Below are 15,197 nucleotides of genomic sequence, written 5' to 3' on the forward strand. Positions count from 1 at the left end.
AATAAGACTATCACAGTGTTTATTTAGAATAGTTACTGGCATAGTATAAACACTCAATCAGATTCAGCTATTCTTTTTTTTTTAAGATTTTTTCAATGTGGACCATTTTTTAAAGTCTTTATTGAATTTGTTTCAATAATCCTTCCGTTTTAAGTTTTGGCTTTTTTGCATGTGGACTCTTAGTTCCCTGATCAAGGATCAAACCCCCAACCCCTGCATTGGAAGGGGAAGTCTTAACCAGTGGACCTCCAGGGATGTCCCAGCTTCAGCTCTTCTCATTCTATCTGAAACCCCTTCCCTTACTTCCTGATAGTCTTCCCTGTTCTCTAAGACACAGCTGGCATGTCTTTCCCCCCATGAACTGTTTCTTGCTCATCCTTTCCTTCCTGCACTGATCTCTCTTCTTTCTCTCCATCATTTTGGTGTGTCCCCAGACGCTCTGTCAGTGTGATTTTCATGCGCCAGTGTTAAAATGCCCTCATAGCTTCAGCTAAAGTGTGGATTTCTTGAGGACAAAGGTCATGTCTCTTAAGCTGTTACAGCCCTGTTCCCTAGCAAGTTGCTGGACTCTCAGGACTTCAGATTTGACAGGGGGTATTTGACCTGTTCATTTGTTGAAGGGGTAAATTTGTTTGTCGTTCAGTCTGAAGCCTGTGTGTCCTCTCTCCCACGTGCCTGCTTCATAGCATATGCAGCTGGTCTGCAGCTGAATTCATGGGTCTGGCACTTCCTCTCCAGAGACCTCACGGCAGCTCTGCCAACATCTGCCCTTCTGGCCACTTTTCAGGATGGCTTTTCAGTTCCCTACATGTTTATGGCCTCATCTTCTTTTCCTCTGCCTTCTCCAGTGTTAGAAAGCTGTCTTTTCCTCTCTTAAGAGAGCAGTTGCCCATCTCCAAGCTTTGTTTCCTCCTTTCGTCTCTTTCCCAAGGCACCTTGGCTTTGAAGAGGCTGCTGAAAAGGAGCAGATTATTTCATCTTTTATGATCAGCAAAGGAAAAAGTAGGAGCCTTCATAAGGAAAATTGGCAAGATCTAAAGTTATTTGCATTTCATACGAATCAAAAGTTTTCTAAGTTTTTTTTTTCTTTTTTAAAAAAAGAACTGTCAAATAAACCAAGAAAAAAAAATTGATCTGAACATTGAAACACCTGTTGCAGACCTGGGGGCTTTGAATTTAGCAGCTTTAGTTTGGGCCCAAGAAATTCTCTGAATTAGAAAGGCTCCTTGGCTTGCTGCAACATTTCATTCCTAACGTCACTCTTCCCTTTCCTTTTAGAATACAGCAGAGCCAAAGAGCTCCTCTGTGTGCCTGTGGACGTGACAGACACTCTGAGATGTTTTAGAGAGACCTTGGAAAAATCCAAATATCACAACAGATCAATCCGGCACAGCAGAAAGTTGCTTTCGTTATTTCTCGCACAGACACAAGGTGAAATACAGTCATTCCCGTTGTTCCTGTGCACCTGTGGGGAACGGGTTCTGGGACCCCCTGTGGATACCAAAATTGTGGATGCACACGTCCCTTACAGTCAGCTCCCCCCTCCCTAGTATCCGTGGCTCTGCATCTCCAGAAGCAGAGGGCTGACTGTACTTGCTCTGTGTTCCTGTCTCTTTATTTTCACAGGGTATCATCCTGTGGGTCTACCATGTTCTGTACTAGGTTCCTTCTTCCCCCACTTCCATGCCCGCTTTCAGCTGCCTTTTACTCTTTCTTCTTGTCCAGTGGATCACACCTCTGTTTCCCACTCTTGATTCCAACCAAAGCACTGCCTCCCTCATGTTTTTATGCCTTCTGAGTATACTCCCTTGAGTGGAGTAAATACAAAAGCAGTGTTAATGTTTGATTCTATACCTCTGTGTCCTTACTCTTTGCTTTGCAAGTATGGTGCTATAGTCTTGTTTTATTTTCATAAGTAGATGAATTGATTCATACAGAATTAACTACACAGTCTTTTACCAAAGCACTACTTATCAATGTCAAAGAAATAGATGCATTTTAATATACACACCAGTAAAATTCCTTATTAATACCATAGATTTTCATCTTAGCTTAAAAAAAAGATATTCATTATGTTTGGTTACTTTACACTTGTTTTCTCCCTTCTCAAAATCTATTGATTTGTAAACTCAGTCAAAGCAGGGCTTCAAGTGGTTAACCTCAGGGAGAAAAAGGATACTCAAATGTAGGTTAAGAAATCCCAAATTACCTACATTTAGGTAATCTAAAATCCTAATTTATGTTTATAATCCTTACTTTTCAAATTTATCAGAATAACGAAAATAAATTTATATTAATAAACTTAAAATAATTATATTTTAAAGTTATTAATAATAGATTTAAATTTAGCATCTAAGATGCTAATATTCTCTGAACTGATTTTTTAGAAATTAAACCAATTTTTTTTACAACTACTGACAAAAGTTTACTTATGTATATAATATATGTATCTATGTATGTATATATGTATATATATATAATGTATGTGTGTATGCATGTATGAATGCATATATGTGTCATTGTTGCTCCCCTTCTCCCCCGAGAAAGCACTTGTTATGATATGTGCCCACAGTTTTTGGTTGTATTGTCCACAGACACACTTAGCCCTCCATATCATGTTTTGGAGCTTCCCTGTGGCTCAGATGGTAAAGAATCTGCCTGTAATGCGGGAGACCTCGGTTCAATTCTTGGGTTTGGAAGATCCCCTGGAGGAGGGCATGGCAACCCACTCCAGTATTCTCACGTGGAGAATATCCATGGACAGAGAAGCCTGGAGGGCTTATAGTCCATGGGGTCTCAAAAAGTGGGACACAGCTGAATGACTAAGCACAGCATATCATGTTTAAACTTCCTTTGGTTATAGTGTACATTAACAGTGGTTAAGGGCATGAATTGAAAAAAAGCAGATGCAATTCCTAAGGATGGTTTATACCACTTCATTCTGAATTTCACCTAGTATTAATACCCTCAGAAGTTTATCTCCAGTCCTTGGCTGTAGACCTAAATCCATTTTAGCTTCTCTCTCTCTGAGGTTTTAAACTCCTTCCCCAAGAATATTTTTCCCTTTCTTTTCCCTGACCTTACACAGACACAGATTCTTTCCTATTTCTTTCCCCTTAGGTCAGAACTACCTGTACATTGCGCCTATCCCAGAGGTCTCTGCCCCAGAGGCACACTAACATCTTAATGTTGGAAACTCTTTTTAAAAAAGTAAACTCAAACTGTGCAACTTCTCCCCCTGATCCCCAGGAGGAGCAAAGCATTATTTCAGCATTCACTTTCCAGCAAACTGCCCTCTGTACTACTCCTTCTGAGGTAACACAAGTGTAGAGCACATCGACACACACCCGGGCTCTTCAGAAATGGTTCCAGACACAAAGTTTAAAGAAACAGAGTCCCTCCAACTGTAAATGAGGCTCAACTCTATGTAAAACCCTTCCTTCTCCCTTTCTATTTCTCCTACTTTTCCCCTCCTCTTAAACTTCCCTTCTTTCTCCATTTTTAAGCTTCTTTTAAAAATTTTCCCATGAATTTAGGAGACAAAGGAGGAGTGAACAATTTAAAATTTGCTACTGGGAAGGTGGAGTTTTCCATGGGGACAGAAGAGATGCACATGCCAACACCCCCCGACCTTTCTCAGGAGCACTTCCGAGTTTTCAGCTCAGTGGAGAAGAGCAAGCTTCCCTCCTCACAACTTGGACTCGTAATTTCTTCTTATTACGAAACTATTAGTAAGGTTTATTCATTACATGTTCATTTTCAATATAATCTGCCACATTAATGTTGAGATTGCATTTGGTCTTGAAATGATACCTTTTTTAATATATTTTTTATTGACGTATAGTTGATTAACAACATTGTGTTAGTTTCATCTGTACAGCAAAGTGATTTGGTTATATGTACGTGTATATATTTTTTAGATTATTTTACATTATAGGTTATTACAAGATATTGAATATAGTTACCTGTGCTGTACAGTAACTGAAATATCATCTGTAGAAGTGGGATGAAAGAGCTTGAACATAGACTCTATTCATCACACCCTTGTAGGCAGTAACAGAGCAGTAAGGAGACGGGCCGCTGCCACCCGCCTCCTGTGATCGTCTCTCCAGCCTAGCTGTTACCATTGCGAGATTCTAGGCGCCCTCCCGCTCATCCCACTTTAACTGAATCTGTGAACCTTTTGTTGAGATGTGGCCACTGTTATGTGCTTTTGCTTTGCCCCAGCTGGTTCCGTTTTCCTTGTCTTTCCACTTGATTTGGCTTTTCTACAAATTCAGCAGTATAAATTCAACATGTTGTAGATCCAATGTCCCTCTTTTTCACAACAGAAAATATTCCCCCTTTAGTGCCTGAAATAAAATTTGTATTAATATACTCTTCCTATACAGATTATTTAAAAAATAAATATGAAGTCCTAAATATAAATTGAAGGATAAATTAAATGAAATCACTTTATAATAAAAGAATCTGTTTGTTAATATGTAAGAGCTTAGATGGGCTTCCCAGGTGGCTCAGTGATAAAGAACCTGCCTGCCAATGCAGGAGATGTGGGTTCAGTCCCTGGGTTGGGAAGATCCCCTGGAGAAGGACATGACAACCCACTCCAGTATCCTTGCCTGGAGAATTACACAGAGAAGTCTGGTGGGCTAAAGTCCATAGGGTTGCAGAGTCAGATACGACTAAGTGACTAAATGACAACAGTTGCAGCGAGAGCTTAGGCGCCAGAGGTACAGAGAGTCAATCAGATGCTCATATATTGTATGTAAGATATACAGAATACATAGGAATATGGCAGCTGCAAATGCAGACTGATACAAGTGTATTATATTGGTGACTCAGGTACTATCAGCATTGTTAATTTTGGTGCCATGATTTTCTAAAATGGCAAATGTAGGGCATTCTGAACAAAACCCAAAATATTACAGGGATTGCATTTCTGGAAAACTGCGCATTTTGAAAACATGTAAAAATACCCTTTTATGTATAAAATGAAGTTAGATGTTAGACTCAGATAATTATCTACAAGTTTCTCATCTTTTTCCTCCCTGTGGGGGAAGATTCTGTACACTGCAGGGCCCCCCAGTGCCAGGTCCTCACTGAGGAAACACTAGCAGTTGCCCCATTGTGACAAATAACAGCCCCCTCCCTTACATTTCTAAAATACCCACTAGCCAATAGAGCTACCCTCATTAGGAACCAGTGCCATGTTAGATGGGGTTTTTTTGGCTACACATCCTGGAATGCATGCATTCCTCAGAAAGCAACAACAAATTCAGGTGATAGTAAAGATGTGCTTTTTTGTATTTGGGTGAAGGAAGAATCTGATATGCTGCACTCTTGTCACATCTCTGATCAAAACCAAACCATTCAAGTCTTCCCATCTGCTGTAGAATAGTGTTCACATTTTTCCAGTTGGCATTCAGGTGCCTCAGTAATCTTACCACTACGGCTTCTTCAACTTCCCCCAAAACCATATTCTGGCCACATATGACATTTCTATATTTTATACCCAGTTCGATCTCCCTTGTATGCTTTTTCTAGATTTTTCCTCCTTCACCATCTTGACCTGCCTCACTCTTACGCTATCTACTTTATTCATGTTTCCTACCTGTTAGATCCAATCTTGTTTCCTCCCTCTTAGATCCACTTTCCTACTCCCTAACATTCAAACAGAACATCATTTGTTCTCTATAGCTATATTGTGTGACATTTAGAGGGTCTATTAACTTGAAGTTTGCTTATCTACACAGTCAAGGTATAAAGCAATTTAAAATATTCTTGCACATATAAAGGAAATATTTTACAGGGACTGACATTTTTCTTTCACCTGATTAAAAATACAGATGTTCTTCAAACCAGCAATCAAAGAAGTCTTCATGTGCAGGCATTGCATGAACTTGGAAATCTTCTCATCTTCGCACAGAAGAAAAGGTAGCTTATAGGAGTCAGTAAAACAGGGAGAACTCTGTTCACCTGAAAAATGTTTAACTATTGTGAAAAAAAGCACCATCTTTCATAAATTTTAGTTCTTGGATAATATTCCATTGCTGTGTTTTAGTCATCAAATGCTACCGGAGAGAAACGGTTATGAGCAATAAATGGCACAGATCCATTCTCTAACATTTTGATGAAAATGTTCATTCAATGCATTTTCTTTCCTTTTTGAAAGATAGATTTAACAACACAGATCTCATGCTGCCTGATGCCCCGTTTCTGTTTCAGGGCTGCTTTTAAGTGTTGGAGTCAAGCTCTGGATGAAATTTTCAGAAAAGAAGATGTGCTCCATACATGGAAGGAGATTGGCAGCTCACTCACCAGTGCCACTGATGGCTGGTCACCTCCAGGTTCCAAAGACTACAGTGAGGAGCTCCTGTCCAAAGGCGGCATCTGGGGGTGTTTGCAGGGAGCGGTGATATCAGCAAAGATAGCACAGTGAGTATGACGCTGGAGCCATTTGCGTAGGACCTGGGGCCTTCCTTCATGGGCTACCCACCCGGGCCATGTAGGGTGCCTCACACACACTGGGTTCTTGGGCAGCTCCATTCATATCCTATAGGCTTATTATACACTTTACTTGTTTGTGCTGTTGCTTGTTTATGGCCGTCTCCTTTCCTGTAACCAGGACTACCTCTGGAATGTGAGCACTGCTTGGGCTCAGGTCTTTGCTTTGTTCACCAGTGTATTCCAAGTGCCCAGCATGGAGATGGCATTCAGTAACTGTTGAATGAATGACTGAGTGGATAACAGTTGGTAGGTGAGCAAGAATAACAGCGTGGAGGCAGGCCAACTACGCTTAATTTAAGAGCCTCCTAATAACTCTGGGCGCCCCCTGGCAAGTTACTCATCCTCTCTGAGCCTAACTATTCTCATCTGTAAACCATGGTGACAGAAATCACATGACATACCATATTCATTTGCTACTACAGACTAGTGGCAGAATATCAATCTGTGAGAAATTTACCATCTCACAATCTTGGGGTCTTGACATCTGAGATTAAGGTGTTCCCAGGGTGCTTTCTTCTGAGGCCTCTCTCCCTGCTTGTAGGTAACTCTCTTCTCAGTCTCTTCTCATATGGTCTTCCTTTCTGTGTGTGTCTGTGTCCTAATCTCCTCCTCTTGTAAGGACACCTCTCGTATTAGATGACGGCCTACCCTAATGACTTCCTTTTAACCTGATCCCCTCTTTAAAGATCCCATTTCTTAGTCACATTCTGAGGTTACTAGGGGTTAGGATTTCAACTTAGGAATTTTGGGTGTGCAGGGGTGCTTATGTGTCAGTGGCTCAGTCGTGTCCAACTCGTTGAGATGCCATGGACTGTAGCCCGCCAGACTTCTCTTCCTGTGGGATTTTCCAGGTAAGAATACTGGCTGCTGCTGCTAAGTTGCTTCAGTCGTGTCCAACTCTGTGCGACCCCATAGACTACTGGAGTGGGTTGCTATTTCCTTCTCCAGGGGATCTTCCTGATCCAGGGATTGAACACGGGTCTCCTGTGTTGGCAGGCAGATTCTTTACCAGTGAGCCACCAGGGAAGACCCAGTGGGGCATATAATTAAGCCCATATCACAGACTGTATTAGTTTCCTCTTGATGGTGTAACAAATTCCACAAAATTCAGTGGCCTGAAACAATACTGATTTATTGTTTTATGGTTATGGAGGGCGGAGGTCCTAAAATCCTAGTGTTGGCAGGGCTGAGCTACCTCCAGAGGTTCTGGGGGTGAATCTGTTGTTGCCTGTCTCAGCTTCCCAAGGCCTCCTGCATTCTTCATCTTCTGTCTTCAGGACCCACAGACTCTCATCTTCCTTTCTGTCAGTATGCTTCTATCCTCACATCTTCTCTGACTCTGACCCTCCTATCTTTCTCTTAAAGGACCATTGTGATTAGATTGAACCCATGTGGATAATTTGGTAGAACTTTCCCTCCCATCTCAGGGCCCTTAATTTAATCACATCTGCAGGTTTTTTGTTTTTTGTTTTTTTTTCACTGCATCATATAACTGGAAGGATCTTAGTTTCCTGACCAGATCATAGATTTAACCTGGGCTCTCAGCAATGAAAGCGTTGAGTCCTAACTGTGGGACCACCAGGGAATTCCCTTTTTTTTTTGGTTTTTGCCACATGAGCAACATATGCATAGATTTAGGGAATTAGGATGTTGGAATCATTGGGCAGCCATTTTTCAGCCTCCCACACATGGCGTATGTGGAAGTCTTATCACAATGCCTTATGTCTACTTAGGACTCACAAATATCTTAAATATTTGATTAAGGTGAAAAACATAAAATGTATGAAGAGAGTAGAGGTACAGGTTTCCCTTACCTCTGTAGTTACATTATAGGGCATGGTTAGGCAAAATATCTGCACAATATTTTGAGCTGTAGAGAAAATTTTTAAAAATAGTAACTTAGTTCTTAGTCTTAGTTCACGATCACATTGTTTTCAGAAAATTAGCATTTGGGCAAGGGAAGTATGGAATTACCATTTTAAAAGTATAAAACATTCAAAGATTTAAAAAAACAACTCTGTTGTTTGATTTTTCTTTTGCTCTTCTGAGAAGGAACTCTTCCTTTCACACACACACACGCACACACACAGAGTCCCCATACAAGTCTGAGTTTATAATTTAGTAGCACTTGTCAGCAGAGAACAGAAAAGCTGAGAAAGGTTCCCAGCTTGAAAAGAACAGCTTACAGCTTTCCTGCCAGAGGACACCTTAGGGTCTCTGGGCCTCTGAAGTTGTTAGTGATTTTCAGTCAACAGAAAGTCATTTCCTGGGTTACCCAGCTGGAAGTCTGACTTCCACAGGCTCTAAGGTACTCCAGGGGTTTTGGCTATTCTTGGAGACTCCCTGAGGAGAAGAAACTTTTCTCTCCCACTGCTCAGCAGGCAAAGCACCTCACAAAGAAGCTGAACTCAGACTGGTGTTATTAATACAGTGAAGTCCACTGGTGTTAAAATAAGACTTGGGAGAAGGTAATGTGGTTTATAGTCACAAATGTGAGTTTGTGAGTCATAAATGTAAAGAAAACTCAGACTCTACTAAGGGACATAAAATGAGACAGTAATAAACACAGAGTTACCTCAATCTTTGGTGGAAAGATTTAATATCATAAATGGATCCATAATGTACTGCTGGTGAGGAAATACAGTGTTTTAGTCTATGAGAAGAAATTAATTAATTGTGCTCCTTAAAATATTTTAAAACTGTGCACCTCCGTTTCCCCAAAATTCCACTTCTAGGGATTTATCCAGTGGAAGTAATAGGACAAGTGCTCAAAAATGTAGGTATGACAATGTTTGTTTCAACAATGGAAAAATCCAAATGGAGATGAATATTTTAATACTCTGGTACATGTGTCTGATAAAAATATTAAAGTTCTGTAAAATAATTATATAACTGATTATGTTCAATAATAGAAAATTTGTTTATAAAAATGTGTATTGCCTAATTTCAGTCTTAATGTGAATGTGCATCTGTATAATTATATGTAGAAGGAAATCTAGAAGGAAAGTGACTGAAATGTTACTGGTAATTATGTTTGCTGCTGCTGCTGCAATCATGTTTAGGTGGTAGCCTTATTGGTGAATTCCTCATTTTATTTTTTTCTGTCTTTGAATGTTTTAAATCTTACATGAGAATGTAGCACTTTTAGAATTAAAAATTAAATTTTTAATTTTTAATTTTATTAAAGGCTACTTAAATTTTGAGTTAAAATCTATGAGTATTAGAGTTGTATTTATGTAAAAATATTCTTGGAACATTGTCTCTGAATCAGTTTCTTTTTCTTATACTTAGATTTATTCAGACATTGGATGTTGAAAAGAGAACCAATTGTTGCCTTTTATCAGCATTACTCTTTCAGGTAACACTTCATATATATCATTCTGTAGTAGCACAGCCATTTAATTAGTAAAAATTTTAAAAAATGCAGTGGTTTATTACATTCATAAAACTGACATTAGGAAAATACCATAAACCTTGATTAAGTATCCCACGCCCATCTTTCCTTTGATGACTGAGCCCCTGTGGCATTTCCACCTTTAGTATTCAGCAGGTCAGTTTTCTCTTGTTCACTGTAGATGGAGAAGTTTTACAGATGAGGAAACTGAGTCTCCTGTCCTTCTTTCATGGAGCAGTGAAGCCAGTCTGATTGAGTCTAAAGGGTTGCCCTGCCTTATCTTGAAATAAACTTTTGCTTAATTGCATGATGTAAAATACGCCATATAATGCAAGCCAAAAATATGTTGAAGACTACAGAAGTAGAGTGTCTGCAGTTCTTAGTTTGATTTTACTGAAGAAGAAAGGAGCTTTTATCCAAAATATAAGACATTCTGAGATTCAGGAATGTAGCCAGGGGTTTCTGCAATCTCCTGGAGGTCCTATTTATTTTGAAGGATGGAACACCCTTGTTCTGAGAGTCTGATAGCTTATGAAATCTGGGTGTATAAGATCTTTGAGACAGGTTTCTTGGAGTATATAGCCAGATTTTTTAGTTTTCTTATGTTCCATACACCTCTTGCCAATGTTTCAAAGGGAAGAGGTGGAAGAGGCAAGGATACAGAAGGAATGATAATCCGAATCAGATTTCTTCTGTTGCATCCTTTACTTTCTCCTGATATTCCTCATTTTTGAAGATAATGCTGTTTATGTTTTAGAAAATAAGTAATTTTTTGCTTAAATGTAGACAGCATTTCTTAGTAATTCGACAACTAAAATAAAAATTAGCTCTGGGATTTATTTTAAAAGTCTGTTCATTCTTTTCATGATTTTAAACTAAAAATTAAACAATTGCATAATATTTTAGACTAGGTATAAGTTTAATGAGCAGTCTGATTAAAGTTATTCCTGATACATACATTAAAATAATTTGATGATGCATTTGTCATCAAGAAATGTCATTGTTTAAGAAAACATAAGAAGCACTCCTAAATGCACAATTTGATTTTGTGTATTCATCTTGTTTCCGAATGTCTGGCACAATATTGATCATATAAATTGTATTTAGAAATAGTGGTCAAATTAAACTGATTACCTTTTCACTTAATTCAGTTAAAAATTTAGAATTACCTGTGCTTGATTTAGACTTCTGAAGTATGTTTTTCTTTCCTCTACTTGTGGGTTGGTAGAGGGGAGAAAACAGATTTTTGAGTCAAATAGTCAAAATTTTTGAATCTTCTTTTTGCCAGCATTAACTGGGTGACCTCAAAGAAGTTAATTGTTTCAGCCTCAATTATATCACTTGTGAGATAATAAGTCTTCCTTCTAGGGGTGGGTTAAGTGAGGATTAAATGAGATAATATTTATGAGGAATAAACTAAGAGTGCCCAACACAAAGTCAACTCTCAACAAATGATAAAATAATGATAATTTATTCTTAAAATAATAAATATCCAACTACCATGGGGTTTAAAAGGCCCATTGTCAGTGATAAAGCATTTGGAACCTATAGTGATGAGAATATAAATAAGTACCTTTCATTGACGCTTTCAAACTGTGGTGTTAGAGAAGACTTTTGAGAGTCCCTTGGATAGCAAGGAGATCCAACCAGTCAATCCTAAAGGAAGTCAACCCTGAATATTCATTGGAAAGACTTATGCTGATGCTGAAGCTCCAGTATTCTGGCCACCTGTTGTGGAGAACTGACTCATTGGAAAAGACCCTGATGCTGGGAAAGATTGAGGGCAAGAGGAGAAGAGGGTGACAGGATGAGACAGATGGATGGCACCACTGACAATGGACATGATTTTGACCAAACTCCAGGAGATAATGAAGGACGGGGAAGCCTGGTGTGCTGTAGTTCATGGGGTCACGAAGTGTCAGACACTGCTTAGCAACTGATCAACAACAAACAGCCCTTTATTATAGGGTACAATGTGCTAGGCAACACAAAACACTTTGGGAAGGAATACACTTATTCCTTATATCCTTTAAATACTTATCTTTCTTGTTGTTACAAATGCAAGTTCCAGCTGTTCATTTCACCTTTTTCGTCCTCAGGGTTTGCTTAGAACCACACTGCCGCATCCTAAAGCTGAACGTTGCTACGCTCAGTATGAAATCACTCAGCTTCTCCCGGGCATCGAGCTCTTCTCAGACAGATATCGGGCTGACATCTGCTCCGTCATTGCGAGTTTATATTACGTCATCCGCGAGCTGCACTTTGCTAAGCAAAATCTAGTAGTAAGTGATTTGTAAAATCAACAAATCATAATTCATGGTGATATCTTACCCCACTTATATTGTACTTTTTACTTGGCAGGGTTAAATTTTACTATTGTTCTTGTGATCAATTCTTGTTAAACTTTTAAACCCTATTTTCAGGATTCTGATCTGTACTTCAAAATAAAATAATTAATGTTCTTTTTTTAACATCACTATTTGCATGCCATTTTGGATACAATAGCCAGGTCTATTTGATTTGGTTCTCTCTTTTTTTTTTAACACTATTATTTATTGTTTTTTCCCCCTTAAGATATGGTAAAATTGACTAGAATGTTTAACTGGTCTGAAACACAGAAATCTAGTGGACTTATAACTTCACTTTATTAAGTCATGAAGGAATATCAATATCAAAACTATGGGAGTATTTCTTTATTGAGACAAACTTATCTTTGTATCTGTCTCATTTCTTCTATGTTAAGGGCACATCTAAGTGAAAAACAGATTCTAAATATGAAATTAAAGACACTTCTTAATATCCTAAGAAATTAAAACTCTCAAATAAAAACTCATTTCCTTTGGGAAAATAAGTCACAAATCATAAATTTGAAGTTGATTTCGTTTTAGACATAAATTAGTATTTTCTGTTGGTTATTATATTTATGGTTTCCTCCTTTATCTTAGTTTTTCTTTTTTCTTCCTCTGTGCTATTTCCTCTACTATTGTATGTCTTTTCCCACTGTGTTTGCTTCTTAATATCTGTTCTTTCTCTTTTTCTGCTTCTTTCCCTTTCCTCTATAATTTTAATACTTACTATATTCTCATACGTTGTTTTCTGTTCTCTTGTTCTAAATTAACTCTCTGGTTTTGAAAAGATTTATTGTCCCCTGATATTAGTTGTTAAATTATAATGTCATGTGTTAATGTGAAAAGGTTGATACATGCTTGTAATACTTGGCAGATTTGGCACACAAAAAAATGTTTATTAGAAAAAAATAACAAAAATGGTGTTCCTCTCATTGTTAAGAGGATTCATTTCTGGATTTAGAAAATAGTTTTACCTATTCCCTGGGTAACCTTTAGCTGCCTAGTCCTATTCATATATAATACATATCACTGCACTGGAAAATAAATGAGACTTTTTTCTCTGAAGCTTAAGAAATTGAGAACATTTTTCTGAATAATTGAGCAGTTGGAAGCAATAAAATGGTGTGTTTTTATTTCTCACTAAAGAAAAGATACAATCTCAAAGGTAATAGCCGACTTATTGTTTTGCACTGCGTTAATTGTAGAAAAAGGTATTGTTATGTTTGTAGAGCATCATTATAGAAAAATGTATTGTGTTATGTTTGAAATCATTTAAGGCCAGTTCTAATCCTCTTTAAAAGCTGTTGCTATTAGCAGCTGCCAGTTGACTGACAATGAGAGATTCCTTAGCTGAACTTGCAAGATGTAAACAGTTTCCATTTTGTATTACACTACCTTCTAGAAGTGCCTAAGGAGATTGCTATAATATATAAAATTTACCAAGGGACCCCTTGCTATGGAATAACGGGAAATAGTTTGCTAAATAATAAGGATCCAAGTCCCCATTCTTGCTCCATCTTCCTTTGATGGGGCAGGACCCAGCTGCAGGGAGTGAACTTCAGTTTTAAGTTGCAGTTAAGAGCTGTTCAAAAGTCCAGGCCAAACTATCCCTCAACACCTGCCTTTAGCTGAATCGTGGTTAGGCCAACTGAGAAGTTGATAGTCTTCAAGCTTTCACATACATCTGTGGGACATCAAGAAGACTTGAACTTTGGGGTTAATTCTAGGAAAATAAAAATACTATGTGAAGAGTAAGCTTGAGTTTTAAGCAGTAGAATATATGTTCTGCAATGGCAAGGACTTAGATTTTTTCCTCATTCAACAAAGTCTGACATTCATATGACAGGCATGTTATACTTTTTTTGCTGATAGAGATATTTCAGTTGAAGACAATAGCAGTTGACATTGAGATGAATAAATAGGAGCTATTAGGGGACATGGATGTGAGTTCCTTTATTTTAAATTCTGCATTTATTTGATAGCTTATTTGATAGAATGTTTCCACAGGCCTCAGTAATTCATATATATATGTTGAATTAATTTTTTTCAAGAAGGATGATTAACTTGAGTTTTATTTTTCCATGCTTATGGAAATGTGAAACCTAGGTTTGGGTACCAAATGGCATCTACTTGGAATTATAAGTCACTGATAGCACTTTGAAGTTTTGATAAAATCATGAAGCATATGCTAGGCAGGTCATTTCACTTATACTAAATAGTACAGTCTTATAATATGGAAAAAATAAATCATGATTTTGTACAATATCTCTTGCATTAATATTTGGTTAAATTGTATTGTTAGATTATTAACTTGATAACATATATTTCAAAACAAAGAGTGTTTTTCTCTTGATAGATTCTGCCTCTCCTTGCATTGTACCAATATTTTGTTTCTGTAATTTGCCAAGACCTAGTCAAAAATCTGGAAGCAAGAATCCTCAAGGTATGTTTCAAGCTTTTAAGACATTTGATATTTTTCAACTATTGAAGATGTCATCTTAAATTACTTTGGTTCTAATACTCATAATCATAAGCTGATAGTAATACATGGTGTTGAACTGATATTAAAAAACCTTACCCAACATTATCATAAAGTGTAAGAAAGAGCTGGGTAGAAAGCTTAAATCATTTTATGCTTTGTTTTGTTGTTGTTCAGTCCCTAAGTCATGTCCAACTCTTCTGCTACCCAATGGACTGTAGCCCACCGGGTTCCTCTGTTCATGGGATTTTCTGGGCAATTTTATGCTCGGGCCCACAGTAAAGTGAGGAACAGCTACGCCTGGTAACAGGCTAACCCAACAATATTCAGTCCAGAAATCACCATTTCTGAATGACTGGTTTCTCATGAAGACTAATGAGTCATTTTCCAAAGTTTTTGAGTTGTTTTTGCTAAGGATCTTTTGTATATCATGGTGCACAAGAGTTTTTCATGGCATAGGTAGTTGAAG

General features: G+C 37.9%; 1 protein-coding gene across 5 annotated transcripts in view; it reads left to right on the forward strand.

The window, feature by feature from the left end:
* Window positions 1–15,197, forward strand: part of CFAP54 (cilia and flagella associated protein 54) — a 303,678-nt gene that overhangs the window by 163,354 nt on the left and 125,127 nt on the right. For all 5 annotated transcript variants that reach the window (XR_015163949.1, XR_015163948.1, XM_086400813.1 and 2 more), the window contains 7 exons: window positions 1,279–1,431; window positions 3,537–3,731; window positions 5,847–5,934; window positions 6,226–6,435; window positions 9,799–9,865; window positions 12,001–12,183; window positions 14,606–14,692. Coding sequence is in view for 3 of the 5 variants with exons in the window: in XM_086400813.1 (XP_086256939.1) it covers window positions 1,279–1,431; window positions 3,537–3,731; window positions 5,847–5,934; window positions 6,226–6,435; window positions 9,799–9,865; window positions 12,001–12,183; window positions 14,606–14,692 (983 nt within the window). In the remaining 2 variants the exon portion in view is untranslated. The remainder of the gene's footprint in view (window positions 1–1,278; window positions 1,432–3,536; window positions 3,732–5,846; window positions 5,935–6,225; window positions 6,436–9,798; window positions 9,866–12,000; window positions 12,184–14,605; window positions 14,693–15,197) is intronic.

The sequence above is a fragment of the Bos grunniens genome, chromosome 5 (assembly GCF_055505025.1).
Source record: "Bos grunniens cultivar Pamir isolate PY7600 chromosome 5, Bosgru_T2T1.0, whole genome shotgun sequence".
Taxonomy (NCBI): Eukaryota; Metazoa; Chordata; class Mammalia; order Artiodactyla; family Bovidae; genus Bos; species Bos grunniens.